The sequence below is a fragment of the Tachypleus tridentatus genome, chromosome 2, assembly GCF_004210375.1.
Source record: "Tachypleus tridentatus isolate NWPU-2018 chromosome 2, ASM421037v1, whole genome shotgun sequence".
Lineage (NCBI taxonomy): Eukaryota > Metazoa > Arthropoda > Merostomata > Xiphosura > Limulidae > Tachypleus > Tachypleus tridentatus.
Genome location: NC_134826.1, coordinates 80563499 through 80581813, shown reverse-complemented (window position 1 = coordinate 80581813; position 18315 = coordinate 80563499). Strand labels below are relative to the sequence as shown.

The following is an 18315-nucleotide window of genomic DNA, read 5'->3' as shown; positions in this document are numbered from 1 at the left end:
AGATTGTGCTACATCCATTATTATTAATTGATGAAGTTATATTGGTCAGTGCAGTCCACTTAACCAAAATACATCGAGGGTAAATGCATTATCAATGGATTAAGTTAGTCTGCCTAGTGCAGTCCACCTGAGCAAAGTATCCTGAGAAAATATAACTGAAATAAAGTCATTTTCTTCTATGCAGTCCAACTAAGGAAAATATACAGGGGAAATATATTATTAATTGATGAAGCTACTTTGTGTAGAAATTTAAATACCTTTGTCTTTTTCTGACTAAGTAGACAGGCATAAGTATAGTACAGTAAATATAGAAACTGACACAGAAGAAAGCCTTCATAGTCTACCTCCAAAGCAACTTGATATTGGGAGTGTAAGGACTCTCATGCTCTATTAAAATAAAGAAGTAAGAAAGCAATCACAAGTCCAGAGGAATGCCACACCAGAGACTGTACAATAAGCATCTGTGATTCCCTATTTTGAAAAGCAGCTCTACCTTGATTTATGCAATAAAATGGTTGGCAGGGATGTGTTTCTAGAAATCCCCTTCTGCTTTACTCACAAAGTCTATGAGTGGTGGTCCACCATAAGTTGAAATTGACTAATATCTAGTATTCAAAACACACACTTCGTGCTGGGTAATCACCAGTGGTCTCACAGAAACACCCCATTTTTGCAGTGAGCATTATATAGTTACTCTAAACTAGTGCAGATTTGAGGAAAAGTATACCCAACCAAACAACACCCATAAAAAGGGGGATTCCATAAAGTAGATGTTACAATTTGAAAAGCTGAAAATAAAATGTACGGAAATGATCACACTAACCACTGACACTTGTAGAATTACCACTAGAGAAAGATACATCCAGATTATTCAAATAATGAGTGATAAAGGTATTGAGAGTAATCCATATTAAAGCCTGAATAATCTCTTTACAAGGACATGAAGATGGCACAGCCAAAGATATTGTGATGCTATTAATCTGATGATAAGAATGTTGTAAGGATAGTGACCTTTATGAATAAATACAAATATCCCAACCTAACGAGTAAACAAACCCAACCCGTAAGCATGAAAGGAGCCAGAACATGAGAAACAGAAGGGTTTCACAAAATAAAATGTCAGGAGAGTGAAACCAGAAAGAATGCAGTACATATTACATATCTCTTTAAGGAGTGAACTGGACAAAGAAACTAAACAGGAGTGGAATGGTAGGACATGTGGGAAAAGGAAGGTGAGAAAGTGGATGGGAAAGCCAAACCACCTAAAATGGCAACATAGGTCTTAAGGAGGAAGGAACAGTCAAGACAGAGGATGACACAGGAGGAATGGTAAAGGATGTATGTAACATTAAAGGCATAAATATCTGAATGAAAATAACTGGAAGCAAGATGAAGGAAACAGGTACTGAAGATGAGAAAGTAAATGTAGTTTTAGAAAAATAAAACATTTGATTTTGATTTTTTCTACTATTTATAATAAAACATTCATCATTTAATGTAGGTATTTGCACTCAGACTCAAATTACTTCACAGGCAATGTGAGTTTCATTTTGGGTATAAAAATAATATTTATTATCTTATAGTTTTCAAATTTCATTTCCACAATCTCTTGAACCTCCCAAATGAATAAAGTTTTTTTTAAAGTAAATGCTTATTTTATCTTCTCTATTGTATCATCACTTCTAGATATTATCATCAACATACTGTGCAATTAAATGATTAAATTTAAGAAATGGAAATAGGTAGATGCCTTATAAATGTTTATAAATTGTCTTGTAATATTTTTTCTTATATGCATCACTTCACATCTTATCTTTTCACTTATAGTTCATTTTTCATTTCCCTTTCTAATCCTATCTTTTATTCTTGATGCAGTTATGCCAACCTGTTGCTTCCAGTGTAACCTCCTGGTTATAACAGTTATTACAGGGCAAAGGTCGTCTACAAACTATCACTAACGCTTGCGCACATGAAAGATGCCATTTTGCTTAAACATTTCCACAAGTCAAACTACATTGAGTTAAATATATATAGTCATAAAACTTTGAAATATGCATTTATAAACACAAATAATACATGAATAAGTAAAATATAAAAGCAAAACCTAAAATACAATCTAACTATTAAGCAAACTAATACACACAAGGTGAAAAACATTGCCAAACACTAGGTTCATTTCAAGAGAATAATGAACTGAGATTCTTTTCTATCTCATGCTACAAATGCATTCACTAGTAGAAGTTTCTTTAGGCTGTAACTGAATAGTGTGAAATCTCTTCTTTTTATTGGTTGCATACATATCAGTCAACTTCAAACTGTCAACCAGCAATGTAGCTTTGATGTTTCAAGTAGGGGTGGTTGACCTTAAGCTTAGAAATATTTTAATGTAAAACCTCCATTGAGAAACTCTAAAAAAATTTCCAGATGCTAATGAAAGATAGGTGAAACTTTAATTTGACCTTGTATACTGACAGTCTTTATCCTGTTCTCACAGTATTGTATTTAATAGCTCGTACAGTATGGACTTGTAACTTCAAGTGAATCATGTGACAGCAAAACCTGCAGTTTTAAATGTTTTCTTTTAAAATAAAGTAGTTTCATTAAAATACATTCATATTAAAGTGGTAAATTAAATTTTGAATAACTCAGTAAACATGTACAAGAGAGGGTTTAAAAATGGCAGCACTGACATAGGGTTAAGGACTGTACCCCTTCAGCAAATAAAATCAAACACCAGGGAAATCACTACTTAAAAAATTCTACTGTACTTTTTATATACTGAAAACACAATCAGAATATAACAATGTTCTTTAATCTATTATGATAGCAAATTTTAATCACATAACATTTTGCATGTTGTTGTAAGATAATTATTTTCTATGTTTACATATTGTTTATGGTTAACATTTTATCAGTTATTAATCTCCAGGAACTGCATGACTATTATTTTTGCTGCCTAAATATGAATGATTAAAGTAATTAAACATTTCATTAAACTAATTATTTCTTTTGATAAAAATTCCAAGACAAATAAATTACTGAAGCTTTCTCATTGCCAATTTTATGATGCATAAATATTCAGATTTTTCATCAATTAACTTCCACACACTATTCTAATGTATTTTCTGTATTTTACTTCCAAAGATGTATTGTAGTTAATATACAAGCATGCTAATTAACCTAAACTAGTAAACACACTTGAAATAAATGTGTGGCTGTCAACCTTCATACTCTGGGGTACTTGTTTAAAATTAACATATGTAAATAGTTTCATGGTAAAAGATAGGAAAATTAACTTAAAATGACTGCAATTTATAACTATATGTAATATAAATTAAGAGTGAAATCTGTATATTTTATAGTACTACATGATACTTTAAATTGAACACGTCGATATTGTAACATATTAAAATCTACCAGCCAAATTTCGTTCTTATAATGTTCGTGACAAATACATTTAAAAAGTAAATACATGCACTCCTCATGTTCTTGTTTATCTCAGCATTAAACCTCAACAGAGTAATAACTAAGAAAGGATCCTAGTTCTGCTAAGATCAATAATTTGGTTATAGTATCAACTGTGTTAAATCATAAGTTAATTTTTTTAACTCTATAAACACAACAAATACTAATTCCTAAAAACCTGAATGAACTCTTTTAATATCAACTAAATTTTATAGATATAGTATAAATGCTGTGAATGAGAGCTACTAAAATATGGGTTCTATGCTTTGTTTCACGTTTACCACAAAACTAATTTTTAAGAGCATTCTCTCTCTTCATATTGAGAATACAAAACTTCTTAACAAAACAATTACTAAAAGTAATGAACATTTTTTAAAAATATTAAATTGATACTTATAATAAACCTTGAATAATAACAAGTAACTTAATGGATCTTAAAACGTGTAAGCCTACATTTCTGTTGGTACAGTAAGCTTAAACTTAAGTTCCAGACACAAATGTACATGTTCATGCCAGTTTATGATATATATATACAGCCTGTAAACATACCATATACTAACACTGTAAACATGAAATTACTTACTTGTAAAGACAATGGAACTGTTCTTTGCTTTCTGCACTTCCAAACTCAGTTCTCCATGCATGGCCTATTGTAAATTTGTGGAACCTCAACATGTCCATAACACTACTCATAAAAAAAAAAAAGTAGTTTAAAGAATTACCATATACAAAGTATTCCATAAAAAGAATTAAAAATATGTATTAAATTCTTTCATTGACCAAAACAAACCATATCATACACAACTATTTTCATTAATTGTAGGTCACTTTGTGCATTACCAGGAATAATTTTGTTCTATCATTTTACAATAAAAATAATTAAAAATTCAATATTAAGTTATTTATTTTATTCACACATCACAAACATTAACCAAGTCAATCGACAGAAATAAATATATCATGTTCGCAATCTGTTTCATATCTTGGTAAAACTGTTAAATGCTTCAAGAGTCATAGATTTATCAGGTGTGGCATGCCTTTTCTACTTTCTTATTTTAATGTAGAAGTTTTCTTTTTCTTAAGTCCATGCAGTTTATACTTTAAGTATATAGTCCATAAAATTATTGTCTCCATTGTTGCTACCTTTGTTGTTGTCGAAGGATAATACCTACTATATTATACATGGAAATACTGCTATACTATTAGTTCGTCAATTTGCCAGGCAACCATTCAGTCCAACACAACCATGCACACACTGTACTTCACAAGTTTAGGCAATAATAAAGATTTAATGTAGCATTCAACATTATGTTTAGTCTTATTAATATTTAGCTTAAAAACTCTGTCAATTTAGTCAATTTCAGATTTACTTTACAACATATTCTGCTACAGCTCCTGTTATAAAGAGGACCAAATCAGAAATTGGTTACTCTGAGAATACCACACAGGTATAAGCTTAATTGGTTTAGAAAAAACTTGTTTTTGGTTTTTATCATTATAATATCTGTATTATTATTATTTAAAACACTTTCATGTTATGGTTTTATTTTGTACTTGGCTTGATTACTTCTTCTGAAAAACATGTGCTTGAAACTAACACTTTTTCTATAATTAAAGACAGCAGAAATACTGTTTTACAGCTACAGTACTGGGCAAAAGTGTTGGGACAAAATAATATTTTGCCATTCTTTCCATTTTATGGGGCTAATTCTTCCACGCCATTATAGAATGTAAATTTCAACACTGTGGTAATACTTCACTAATTCCTGTTGCCAACTGAATGATCCAGGGTGAGAATACTTATTCTTTAGAATTACCATATATTTGTACCAAAAGTACATCATTAGGGTTCTATTTGAATAAATATACTGATCACATATGTCAGAATAAATCAATTCAATAGAATTCCACAAACAAACCTTAATAAGAACAGTGTTTAACACTATATATTAAGTTTTGTTGTTGTGTTACCCAAAAAGTGCATAGAATTATCAGTAGAGCATAGTTAATATAAAAGCTATAAAAGGTGTAAGGTGGATTCTCCAACAAATTGTTGCAGACTTGAAATACTCCACATGAGACCAAGATGGATAAATCTGAAAATACAAAAAGAAGAGAAAGAACACCTAAACTAAATGATACTGATGTTAAGCATCTTAGTTTATGCAGCTTTTAGGACAGAAGGAAGGCTGCCATGAATCTCAAGCATGAGCTAAACAACAATCTAAATTCTTGACTTTGTCTTAACACTTTTTGCACAGTACTGTACATGTATAAAAAGAGTGAAAACACTTACCCAACTTGACATATAACACAACCAAACAGGTCAGGACACTGATTTGTACAGGCCCCTACCAATAATCCTCCATTTGAACCTCCATTAATAATCAACCTACACATTAATATAAGTAGATTAACTATAATTTAACTTAAAAAGCAACATATTTATTTGTATAATGCAAGTTTTTTGTAAAAAATTTTGACACAATAAATATACTGATTTGAGCATTTCACACTAGTTTTTTCAAAAGTCATTACTGTTAAAAGGAATCTTTTGAATCATAAGATGAAAAGAGGAAATGCATAGTACAGTCTCCTTAAATATAACAAAAGTGTTTATTTCTTTGAATACATATTCTATAAATTAGCTTAATTAATGTTTGTTGACTGGTTTGGTTTGAATTTTGTGCAGAGCCACACAGTATCTATCTTTGCAAGTTGTCCCTAATTTAGAAGTGAAAGACGAGAAGGAAGGAAGTCAGTCATAATTGCCTATCACCAACTCTTGGGCTACTCTTTTATCATCTACCAGTGGAATTGGCTGTCACATTATAACACCCCATTGGATAAAAAAGATCAGTTCATTTGGTGGGATGGAGATTCACACTCACAACCCTTTGACTGTGAATCAGGCACTCTAACCATCTGGCCATTACAGGCTGTGCTGATAGGCACAAGTTCATAGAAGACACTAATACAATACTTTTACTTGCTACATTTTCACACCTTTTTTGTTTTTTTTTAACAGAATGTAAGGCGTATATTTTATCACTTCAGCTAGAACACCACTTAATATTTTGATATTGAAATGACTAACAAACTCAAACAAATAATAATCTAACAGTCTATGTTAGTCTAAGTGTCATCTTATATTGATCAATTGTTCCAAAACTTTTGGGGGAAATTACAGCCAAGCCTCTCAAGTCTCCTTCTGGTCAAACATAATACAAATTCCCAAATTTGAAAAAGCCTAAAACAGTTGGATTACTGTTCAGTTATGATATAGCACACTGTAACATAGAAATATTAAATCATACTTAATTATTTTAAGTAGTATGAGAGTTAACTCATGAAAAAATAAATAAAACATCTAACATGACATGGCATTTAATGTCAGCTGTTCTTTAAGTTAAGTATGATGTACTGTTTGTTGCTGACAAACTTTAATGATGGAACAATAACAATGTAATTAATACTTGGGATGAATTACACTCATCTTGATTAAATACAAATTCCTGTTTATAAGTTTACATAAGAATTTCAACAAGTTAGAGTGCAAAGCAATGCAATATGTAATGTTTATTAATAATTAAGGTTATCTTAACACTGTACAAGGTTTAAGAATAGGTCGAGTGTGTAGCTCTCAACAACACTTACTGATTGTTAATACTTAGTCCATCAGACCAATTCTGATATTAAGTTTATCCTGTTACTGGCCTTTTAAATTATGATTTTGTGTGTCTAATATGAAATACGGTTAACATTAACTTTTTTTAATTACAAATTATAAACAAAAAAGTCAGTGCACAATAAAAACTGATGAAATTTTGCAAAAATATTTATTTTTACTGGAACCTCACTTGGTTAATCAAATGTCTTGGGTTAACAGAAATATCACACTAAACAAAGATTTTATCAGGAAGTGAATGCACAGTATTTTCTAAATTTCAGTGTAAAGGATAAAACTTAAGAACATACTGAAGAATACAGAGTGGTTACATCCTGTAACACACATTTATACAATGTTTGAAAACTATGTAGTACTGATATTAGTAGAGAAGGAACAAAACTATCTTTAATTGACAACACTAATTATTGGTGGTTTTCATTTGGACTCTTAAGTATACAAACTATCCATACATACATGATTAGTATAGCCAATTTGTTAATTGGCTATACTAATTGTTGGTTGATTTTCATTTTGACTCTTAAGTACACAGCTTGATCTAACTGTTAGTTAATTTTTTGTTTTTAATTTTGCAAAAAAACTAGTTGATTTTAATTTCTAATTTAATCTTCTGAAAATATTCCCTCTTCAAATAGTCTACCTAGCAATATTCCATTACTGAGCAACTGGGAATTGTCCATAAACCAAATAAGTTTGCTTATTTGACACTGCTTTTATGGCTTTCACCTGTAGCAAAACACTACTACATTTAATATGCAAATTACTCTTATAAAGTATGATTAACCTCTGTAATTAGAATGTTTTTTTTTAAATACAAAACTTGTATTTAATGAGTATCATATGAATCTCAGTAATAGTGACATATGGTTTTATTACTTTTAATCTTTTATACCAAATTGTATATAAATATTTCTCTGATACAACCAAGATTCTTCAATTTATAATAAAAATCCTTCATCTAAAATCCTAAAATTCCTTTACTTGAGTATTGATTTAAACCTAACATTTCACTTTCAATTAAGTAGATGTCATTCTAAGTACAAATGTTTTTACTTACTTTTTACTATTGGTGTATTTGTTTTTAATCAGATACTCTGCTCCAGCTTGAAAATCATCAAAAACAATTTGTTTGTTAAGCACCTTTCCTCCATCATGCCAGGTTTTTCCATATTCTCTAAATTAAAAAAATGAAAGATAAAAACTAGAGATACAATTTAAAGAAATCTATTTTCACTTTTGTATTTCATTTCACTTTACCCTTCACAACAGCAGTTACTGAACAGGTTTATCTAAACATTTTTTTAAATAAATAAAAGAATACAAGGATTTGCAATTCTCAAAGAATAAGTGTATAATGAAATCTATGAGACATTAAAATATGTCATTTTTATAGCAACAAAATTCATATGTTCGTGGTGAGTATCCATGTTATAATAAACAAGTAGCATGAAACACTTTCCTGTTTGTATACATGTTTAATTAAATTTCAAATCATACTTTAAATTACTATTTACTAGAAGTAAAGGAACTACACGTCTTAAGAAGATAATAAAATCTAGAAATTAAATTTAAAATAAACTAGAAAATAACTATAAAGATTCATTCAATAACAAATCTCAAAAAACTAACTTATCTTGTTAAATACTAATAAGGAAAGATTTTAAAAGGTATTTCAAATTATTTTTAAGAGCAGTCTCAATTCAGCTGTTTGATATATGTTGTTGTTGTTAACATGTCTTTGACCTCATTAGTTTCAAATAATGGCTATAAACCCATTACTTCTTTCATGGATTAAAACATCAGCTGTAGTTAACATTTCTTGAGAGCTTTTCCAATAAACCCAAGAGTAAAGTATCTGAAAATTAACAACACAATAAATACAAATGTCAACTTATTATCTCCAGTCAAAACCTGGCAAGCAATACACAATTAAACACCTAATTTTAACAAGATCTAAACAACGATCTGGTGGTCATTTTGAGGTTAATATAAAAGTTAGATACAAGTATGACAGGACCATAAGAAGCAGTAAGGCCAGTCAGGCCATGGCCTCACCAATTTTTTATGGGACATGCAGCTACAACTTATATATTAAAACTTGCTTCTATCAATTCAATACTTGTAGTATTTGTAGTTAAAATGCATCAAGATTTAATCTCATTGAATTTTTGGTTTATTTTTTAGTGAACACTCCTGAAGAAGCTGTAAAGTGAAACACTGAGTGTCTAATTGAAAAACATTTTGGTGTTATAAGGTCATTTAGTACCAGTATTAAGGTCTTCTATTCACCAGTATGCACTATAGAAATTAAATAAAGATTTAATCAACCTTATTCCACCTCATAGATAACAACATGAATATTTTTTACCAGTCACACTACTACTTACCCTCCCCCTCGAATGTTTGCTACAGTCAAGATTCCTCCAAGGTGTTGCATGAACAGGAGGCGTGACACACTAAAGCTTGGTTTGATGCTGATGTTAAACCCACCATATCCATACAACAAGCAAGGGTTGCTACCATCTAACACAACATCCTGCAATATATTTTATTTGTAAATATTACTGCTAAAAGTTCTCAAATTACAGAATAATAAATGATTCAGTCAGTTATTAACCACACGTCTACACAGCAAAAATTCAAACACCAGATTTTAGCATACAACCCCTTAATCTTATCACAGAGCATACAGAGAACTAGCAAAAAGTTCAGACTAGCCTACTATGAGATTGTACAAATACATAACACATATATCCCACTAATATCTAGGTAATTTATTTTTCTTTTTTATATTTCTATTTCAGATTGTCAAATCCTATCACTATCACATGTCACAGATTTCACACATTATTTAATCTATGCTGGCATTAGAATGAAAATTTTATAAGCTGAAACTTTTTTTTTATTAGTCAATCAGAAATTTTAGAATCATTTCTGTGCTTAGAATAATTCTTATAATTTTTCAGCAAATATTAACCATTATTTATGTCTAATTGAAATTCATCAGATGAAAGCTTTAAGATGCATCATTTGCAAACTATTATTATACCTATTCACACACTGTAAGACATTTTCCCTCTTTTCAGTTAAACAAAGTAAAATTTATCAATTTTATTCATTCATTTTGCTCTGTCATGATAATTAACAAAATTGCCAGTATGAAGCTTTAAAAAAGTTTTTATAAAGCACAAGTGGAGAGTAGTCTGTACATGGTGCATGAAATAGGGTGCTACTCGTAGAGGAAGAAGGAAATTAGTGGCATCATATGTGGGTGTTTTTTTAACATATATCATTAAATTTCTTTTGTAATTTCCACACAATACTTTAATGATATCTGAAACTTATTTTACATCTTTTGAAATAGATTTATACATACACTGGTGCAATTTATGGGACAAGACTGCAACAAAATTACCTTTCTGTGCACAATAAACATTGGTATGTTAGTCCCATCCTTACTAGGATAAAATACTTGATTGGTAGAAAACAGAAAGGCATCAAATCCTGGGAGTTTGATTTCACGAAAAACCTATAAAAACAGCATTTAATACCAGTCAGTGAGCAGACATGTAATTCACATGTTGTAAAACACACTAGTTATAGTTACACATACAAAAAAAAAGGTCTGTTATTGGCAAAAGACAAGGACTCTTTAATCTGCTAAATATTTTCTTTTATCGCTATATGTATACGTACATAGCTTACTAATAAATAAATTGACACTTACTAGAAAAGAAATAGCATTTTCTTCAATAAAAAAAGAAAAGATGCAACATTACAATCATTATAAAAAAGATCTGTTATAGGCAATAGTTAATGCAAAACATGGTTGCTCTTTGCATTTACAGTATCTGAAATATGGGTCTGTCAAAGTGCATCCACACACCTTGCAGATGACGATGTTATCCACATCCTCCCTCACTGCATGTTGAATTTATTATATTTGTTTTGGTGAACATAAAAGCCTTATGACAGTGATCATTCTCCACATCTTTCCTCACTGCATGTTGAATTTATTCTATTGGTTTTGGTGAACATATAAGCCTTTTGCAAGTGATCATTCTCCATTGCATATTAATTCCATTCTATTAATTTTGAGCCACCCAAAAACTGTTGTTTTTTAACATAACTAAAACTGTACTAACACCCTATTTACTATAAGCTGGCTTTTTTTTTTAATTTAATTAAGAGTCAAAGTATGTGATCTCATAAAAATATAGTTAATTCCTGGGATCCTTTTATTAGTGGCATAGAAATTTGCATTTTATGGTCTTTATCAAATTAAACCTACACTTTTAAGTTGAGTATATTTTTATATAATATCATTGAAGATTACAGTATTTTCAAGAGTGTCTATTTACATTATGGAAGACTGTATATTAAGAACTGTTAAAAACAACGATAAACTTAGGATTTACAAGTAACAAGTCATCATCAATAAAACTGAGAACATTTATGCATAAAGAAAAGCTTTTGCAAAGTTTAATTGGCAATCAACAAGGGCATCAAATTATTCGAAGTATCTATTACAATAATATTCCGTTTTCATTTATTCTGAAAATGCATGCACATCTTATCAAAATGTGAATGTCATAAACTTCATATTAATAGATGTAAACTACTTTTCGTAGACATTTTGTATATCAACATATTAAAAACTTATAAAGCTATTTACAAATGTGGGTCTGGTTTGACAATGTTATAGAATAACATTATAAGTCTATTTATTGAAAGTATTAAGCATGGTAAATTTAGCCCTAACTGAGCTAAAACAAAATATGCACAGTGTTAATTTATCTCTTTATTGAATATAGGATATACTTTAATGAGAGCGTAACTAATGTTAGGCCTAAGAAAAGTAGATTCATATATTTCAGCATCTACAATGAAAACTATTTTATATTATTCACTAAATCCTGCAGCAACAGAAGTATTCTTACAATAAAGATATGAATTTCACCACAAATGTCTTGTATGTCTCCATTAGCAATCAATTAGTAACTTAATATAATTTCAAGTAAGAAAAGTAAATACATCAAGTTAGAACCAATTAGTCATGAGGATTTAGAAAGTGTGTGATGAGGAAACAAAAAAAATAATTAACACATTTCACAATCGCATGGGAATTTAAAAAAAAATCAAATTCACCAAAATGTTATAAAAGTTAGGTATAATCCATAAAATATTAAAAATAAATATAAACCAGTCTTTTATATTCTACTTAAGTGCCTTTAGTAATATATAATTTACAACTTTCTCCACCCTCATCAATGCATCTATGGAACACCATTTCTACAGAGCCTGTAGCAATCAGTAGCAAATATAATTAAACTAGTTGCTAGTGTGGAATTGAACTGAGATAACACTCTCCACAAATTGGGATCCAGTGAAAGTAAGATGTAAGGAACACTGTAAAATAAAGAGACAAGAAAATGTTAAAAAACGACCCTCTCCTCCTTATAATCCACCAGATGTTGTTAAAAACTGTCATGAAGTATGGGAAAACTCCAAGAAGAAAGCTGCTTGAGCATGTAAAGAACATGAGAAAGAAGCATTGGGAGAAGTCTGAATACCAGCCCATAAAGTGTTCCCCACTGGATAAATGAAATGTGCAGCAAAAGAAAAATGTGTTCAATATGATGAGATACAACTTGGAAGATACCTCATTTGTAAAGACCAAAATATGCAAGTAATATATTTATTGTTGACTAAACTTCTCCTATACCACAAGATAAACCTCAAGGTTGTTAGAGCACAAATTGCTTAGGAGACAGTAGAACAAAACATCTGGCATGCAGAATGAAGACTATTACAATTTTGAGTCTGGATGCAGCATTCTTTACTAAGTCAAAAGCTCTCTTCCAAAGCTTATACTGAAAACTGAAGAGATGACAGTCGCTGCTAACATAAACTCTCAGATGACGAACTTATAATCATATGAGCCATCATTAAAATATCCGCCATGATGGATGGTAGACACAGCAATTTAAATTATCATCACCAAGTCAACAAATAGAAGAAAAAAAAAGTCAAAAGATAGCTAAAAATGTTACTAAAGGATTAAAGAGAAATCTTGCAAACAAACATTTACCACACCAGGTTGACAGAACATTTTGGACTCTGAAGATGAATTATTTTGAGCAGGTAGCACACCTTGTTTCTTACCTTCCTAAATACATGGAACAAAATATTGCTTGACTTAGCCAGTCTCAAGTATCCTAGTGATGAAACTCAGGCACTGTAGAGATATGAGCTTCTCTACACGTTGTCCAAAAAAGTCTGGAACCACAGAAACTTCACTGAATTCTAAAGAATGTGTTTCATATGCTGTCCTTGTAAATTGATATAAGTTTGGAGACAGTATTTCCATTCTCTTTAAACACTGCATAAGATGCATCATCCACAATGAAAGTTTCCTTAACTTTAGCTAGTAAATGTCCAACAGCACTGAGACCGACAATTTTGTTTTTCTCTGGATGACTTGTATTAACTTCAGTAGGAACGTTCTCTGCCATACAACAGGATTAACTTGGCCTTATCATGCTTTTACAGCATCATAATAGTTATGTATCTGAAATTAAGATAATCTGCAAATTACCTATGGTTGTAGATGTTTTGGACACACTATACATTCTGAAACTAAATGACCCCACATCCTGCAGTAGTGTCACACAAAGAGGGCAACCAAGATCCTGGAATAAATTTTCTATCTGATTTGTTATTACCACTTTGCCGAGATTATAACTAGAGCTGTTTAGGATGGATCAGAGTGCAGACTATAAGATTTTGTCCCAGATTAGTAGTGTTCTCAAAACACAAAGTCCATGGCTCTTGAAACAAAAAAAACACAACAAAAACGTTGTTACAGAAGAAGAATAAGCTTCCAGATTTGACTAATACTAGTGTATGGAGCTTAATCTTATACTTCTAGGTAAAACTACTTCAGACAGAATTTACCTTCTCAGAGATGGTATTCATCACAAAACAACGTGAATAGCTTTCAACATTTATGAAGTGAAAAGACGCACTCATTTAGCAGCTAAATGTCTTTGTATCACCACAACATGGGGAAGAAGCTGACGAGGAGAACTAGGTTCTAGGCACTATCTTACACTCCTTAATGGATGTAAATACCACATTTGCTGCTGATACTTCAAACAACAATTTGTTGTTCTGCAAAGATATGTTGAAATTTTCTGAAATTTACAATGAAAATGCCTTAAATAGAATGAAAATTTGCAAGTGCTACTTCCAAGAGAAGTCAGTATCTTTTGCATTCTTCATCAGATATCCTCTGATGAAAAGAGAGAAGATGCTTGAAATGGCAACCTAACTGTTGATAACTCCAGTGTGTGTGATGTTTTGGCTTAGAAGTTCATTTTATTTTATAATGTCACAAAAGGCATCATCTTGGCTATGCTGATTGAGCCTGAACCCTTTTTAATATCCCAAGCTTTTGGCCTAATCCATGAAAAAGTGAAAACTAATAACAGATTTTTCTTGATTATTCAGACGTTTGTGATGAGTAAAGTTTTTAACAATGCAACAGAACATGGTATGAAACTCATAACTGATGATTCTAACATCATCAACAATCCTGAAGAAAAACATTGGGTGCATTGAGGTATGAGTAAGCATAGAAGTTAACATTTTCTAACACTAAAAACACCTTTCTAATAGGTATTCACCTTCACTTACATTTAGCTTTCCCAATCTAATGCTGCCTTCTGTATGCAAGGTTTTTTTGTTCATCACAAACCTAAATGTTCCCACCTAAACATACATGTTTCTACATGATATTGCTGCATTTTTGCATATAAATAAGGATGCAAAAACCTTCCACCAACGGGAGTGTGACACAGCCTCCTAACAAAGCTAACTCTCTCTGTACTTATTATTCAGTAAATACTTCAAGACTAGGAATAATATCAGATGCACCTGAAGTGGGGAAGAAGGGTGAAAAATGTGACACGAGGTTAGTATCTATCGTAAGTACATTTTCAGAGTTGGAAAGTATTAACTTCAGACACAATATGTAACCTACACTCACATATAGCCATAAGGGACTGGCACACAATTTTATCTACATGAGACCCTTTTGGAAAGCTTCAAAGGGAACCCATGAGGCATGAAAATCTATATATTACAAAAGAATAGGGACATACTCATAAAAGACTACACTTCTTCTTTACCAGGCCATAGCCTAGTCAGTTAAGGAAGGATGTGTTGCAATTATAAGCAGAATAAATAGGCACAATCCCAGCTTCCAACAGGTTTCCACAGTGCACGTTTGGTTCTGCATTGGAGTTAGCTCACCAGGCAGCACTAGGAATTCAGCTTCTGAGCAATTGTAGAAGGATGGTCCCTACCATCTTCACCTCAAGTCCAGGGAGACAGAATGGGAAGGTAACATCCAAACAGAAACTGAGTGAGTAGTTATGCTGGCTAGTCCTGTGATAATCCAATGCCAGATCACCACTCAGGCACTTCAAATCCAGATAGCAGTAAAATGGGATAAAACCAGTCAGATGGTTAACTTACCAAATGGTCAGAACATCACCACCATAATCTTTACTGAGCTGAATTGGCTAGATTCATGAGACAGGCTTAATGGTCCAACACCCAAGCAGCTGGGAAATGGTATGTGGCTAAAAAGGGATGAAACTGTTCGAAAAGTCCAGGAGTGTATTATCATTTGGTAGTACCACAGGTGACCTAAAAAAACAACAACAAAAAACTTTTCTGAAAAGCAGACTAGTATTAGGTGTTAAATTTGGTATGGAGGATAAGGAAGAATCCCCTGTCTGCTTTACTCATGATAATCCAAAAGTAGATACGATCTGGATCAGGACTTCTTTAAAACAATGAGCACAATGAGGATATTTAAGCAGTTTTGTATACAACCTCATCTTATAAATGAGTAAGGTTGGCATTATATTTTGAAGGTTTTGCTTAAGTATAGCTAGCAAGCAACACTTAAAACTGAGCAGGATCCTAAAAAGGTATGGAAGAGCATGGGAATAACCAAGGAAGAATAAGCCCAATGGAAACAGAAATGCTAAAAAGTAGTAGAAAGCACCACCCACAATTCAGCAACAGTCAAGTCCTGGTTCACGAGTCAAGACAAGAACTCAGACAGATGGGGGAACAGAGAGATGAGAAAGGCAAAAAGAAAAATATACTAACCAAACGCAAAAAAATACACTTCTTTTGCTGATATAAATCATGATGGATGAGGAGTAAACAGAATGGGAAAAGATGAAGGCAACATACAAAGAGAGTCCTAAACTTCACATAAGGGACTAAACAAAACTCACGTGTGAAGCTGGAAGATTGAAGTAGAAGACTGAAAAAGAATAAAGCAGAAGAGGAAGAAGTGAGAAGGATGTTGAAAGGTTCAACAGAGAAAAGCACATCTGAGTCAGCTAGTATGATGCCACTAGAAAGACCCAACAAGGAGTGTCACAGATGTTGAAGAGAACACGAGGGAAGGTACACATAAAGGAAGAGGTTGGACCAGTTACTTAATGCACCCCCATCTTGAGCTCATGGATGTGAAACAAGAAATAATCTAATACCTTATAAACCACTAGGAGTTTCAAGAACTTAATATGAAGAGTCATCTACTCCAGGTTCTATAGACACATAATTTCAAAGGAGTTAAGATAAGTGACCCTCAGTACCAAGAAAGCATCTGCACAGGACTGAAGATTCACATGAGAAATTCTGTCAAGTCAACAGGTAAAACTGTTGTGGAGGGAAGGAGGAAGATGGAAAAGAGATTCTCTTGACCATGTAGAATCTACTGTTGAGATGTATGGGAGCAAGTCCTAAGAGAAAAAGGGGTTGCATGAAAGTCTAAATCCTCACAAAAGTGATAGAAAACCTTCCATGCAGTAAGAGAAGGAAAGAATAGAGCAAGGAAAATTAAATTATCATGGCTAAAAACAAAGTAAAGAAGGCTGAGCCCTGCTGATACAAGAATTGAAAAACACATCCAACTGAATCAAATATTGACTGGGTGTGCAAGAATATTCTTCCAGGTTGGACAATGAACCAAGAAAAAATGCCTCCTAAACAAAGAAAAGAGTATGGTTGCATAATATATACGTAAAAACGGCTGGTATGGGTAGAGAAAACTCTACGTAGAGGAGCAAACAATGTTTCGACTCTCTCTACCCATACCAGCCATTTTTACATATATATTTTTCTCTACAAGTGGGTTTTCTCATCATCATAGATTAGTATGGTTGCATAGTCCTGTTAGGACAAAGCTAAAACAAGCCAGTAATCTTAAGCTATGAATTTGACAAGTGAGAAAACACACCCTACTCGACAAAAACACAGGGTGCTGATGCCAAGCCAAAACAGAGAGCACAAACCTGAAAAACCTTGACTTCAATAAACAAAATGAAGATAAATTCTGGATGCTAGGGAGATGAGAATTTGAAGACATTCATAAAAAAGACTATCTCTGTCCTCCAAAGACTTAAGGCAAAAAACTCTCCATGGTAAATTAAGGAAGGTCATGAAATTGACTGAGACATAAACTATCTCTAATTGGATGCTAATCCTTGACTATCTTGGGGAAAATAAACAGAAGGGAATCCTGGAGAAGGATGAGGAATCTGTTTGACAGCATCTTTCATCAACAGGTCTGAAAAAGATGTGTGTGCCAAAGTAGAAAAAATAAAAGAAAGAATATCTGCTGAAATTACCCTAGGGGAATGGTGAATTACTACAGAAAAAAGGTTAATGGAAGAAAAATAAAGCAAAAGAGTGACAAGGGTGAGATAAAGATGTGAAAATTGGGCCTGAAAAAAATCTAACAAAGAAAGTAGAGAATCTGAACCTCGTGTTTAAAGAAGAGTCTACAGAGTTTGGGAGTACAAGAATGGGAATTTAGCCCACCAATAAGTCAAGGCACATGTGTCAACCAGGTAAGGTAGATGAGGCAAGATGACAGCAAAGAAAAACTGAGACAAAAAAGTATAAGCTTGAATACCTGGAGAAGGAAGTACAACAATAGCTGGAAGCAGGGAATGAATGAAGAAAAGAAGGTAAAAGAATTGTACAAAACAGGAGAGAGAAAAAGAAAATAACATACCTAAGAAACAATGTCTAAAAAAGACAAAAGTTCTCGGTAGTTACATGGCACAATT

The 18315-nt window shown here is 32.1% G+C and overlaps 1 protein-coding gene across 1 annotated transcript in view; it reads right to left on the bottom strand.

Annotated features, from left to right (window-relative positions):
• LOC143244334 (prolyl endopeptidase-like) overlaps positions 1-18315 on the bottom strand; it is a 64238-nt gene that overhangs the window by 9197 nt on the left and 36726 nt on the right. Inside the window, exons 12-16 of the mRNA XM_076488802.1 lie at positions 10569-10682; positions 9541-9689; positions 8211-8327; positions 5762-5857; positions 4049-4150 (exon numbers count right to left, since the gene is read on the bottom strand). Coding sequence (XP_076344917.1) covers positions 4049-4150; positions 5762-5857; positions 8211-8327; positions 9541-9689; positions 10569-10682 — 578 coding nt within the window. The remainder of the gene's footprint in view (positions 1-4048; positions 4151-5761; positions 5858-8210; positions 8328-9540; positions 9690-10568; positions 10683-18315) is intronic.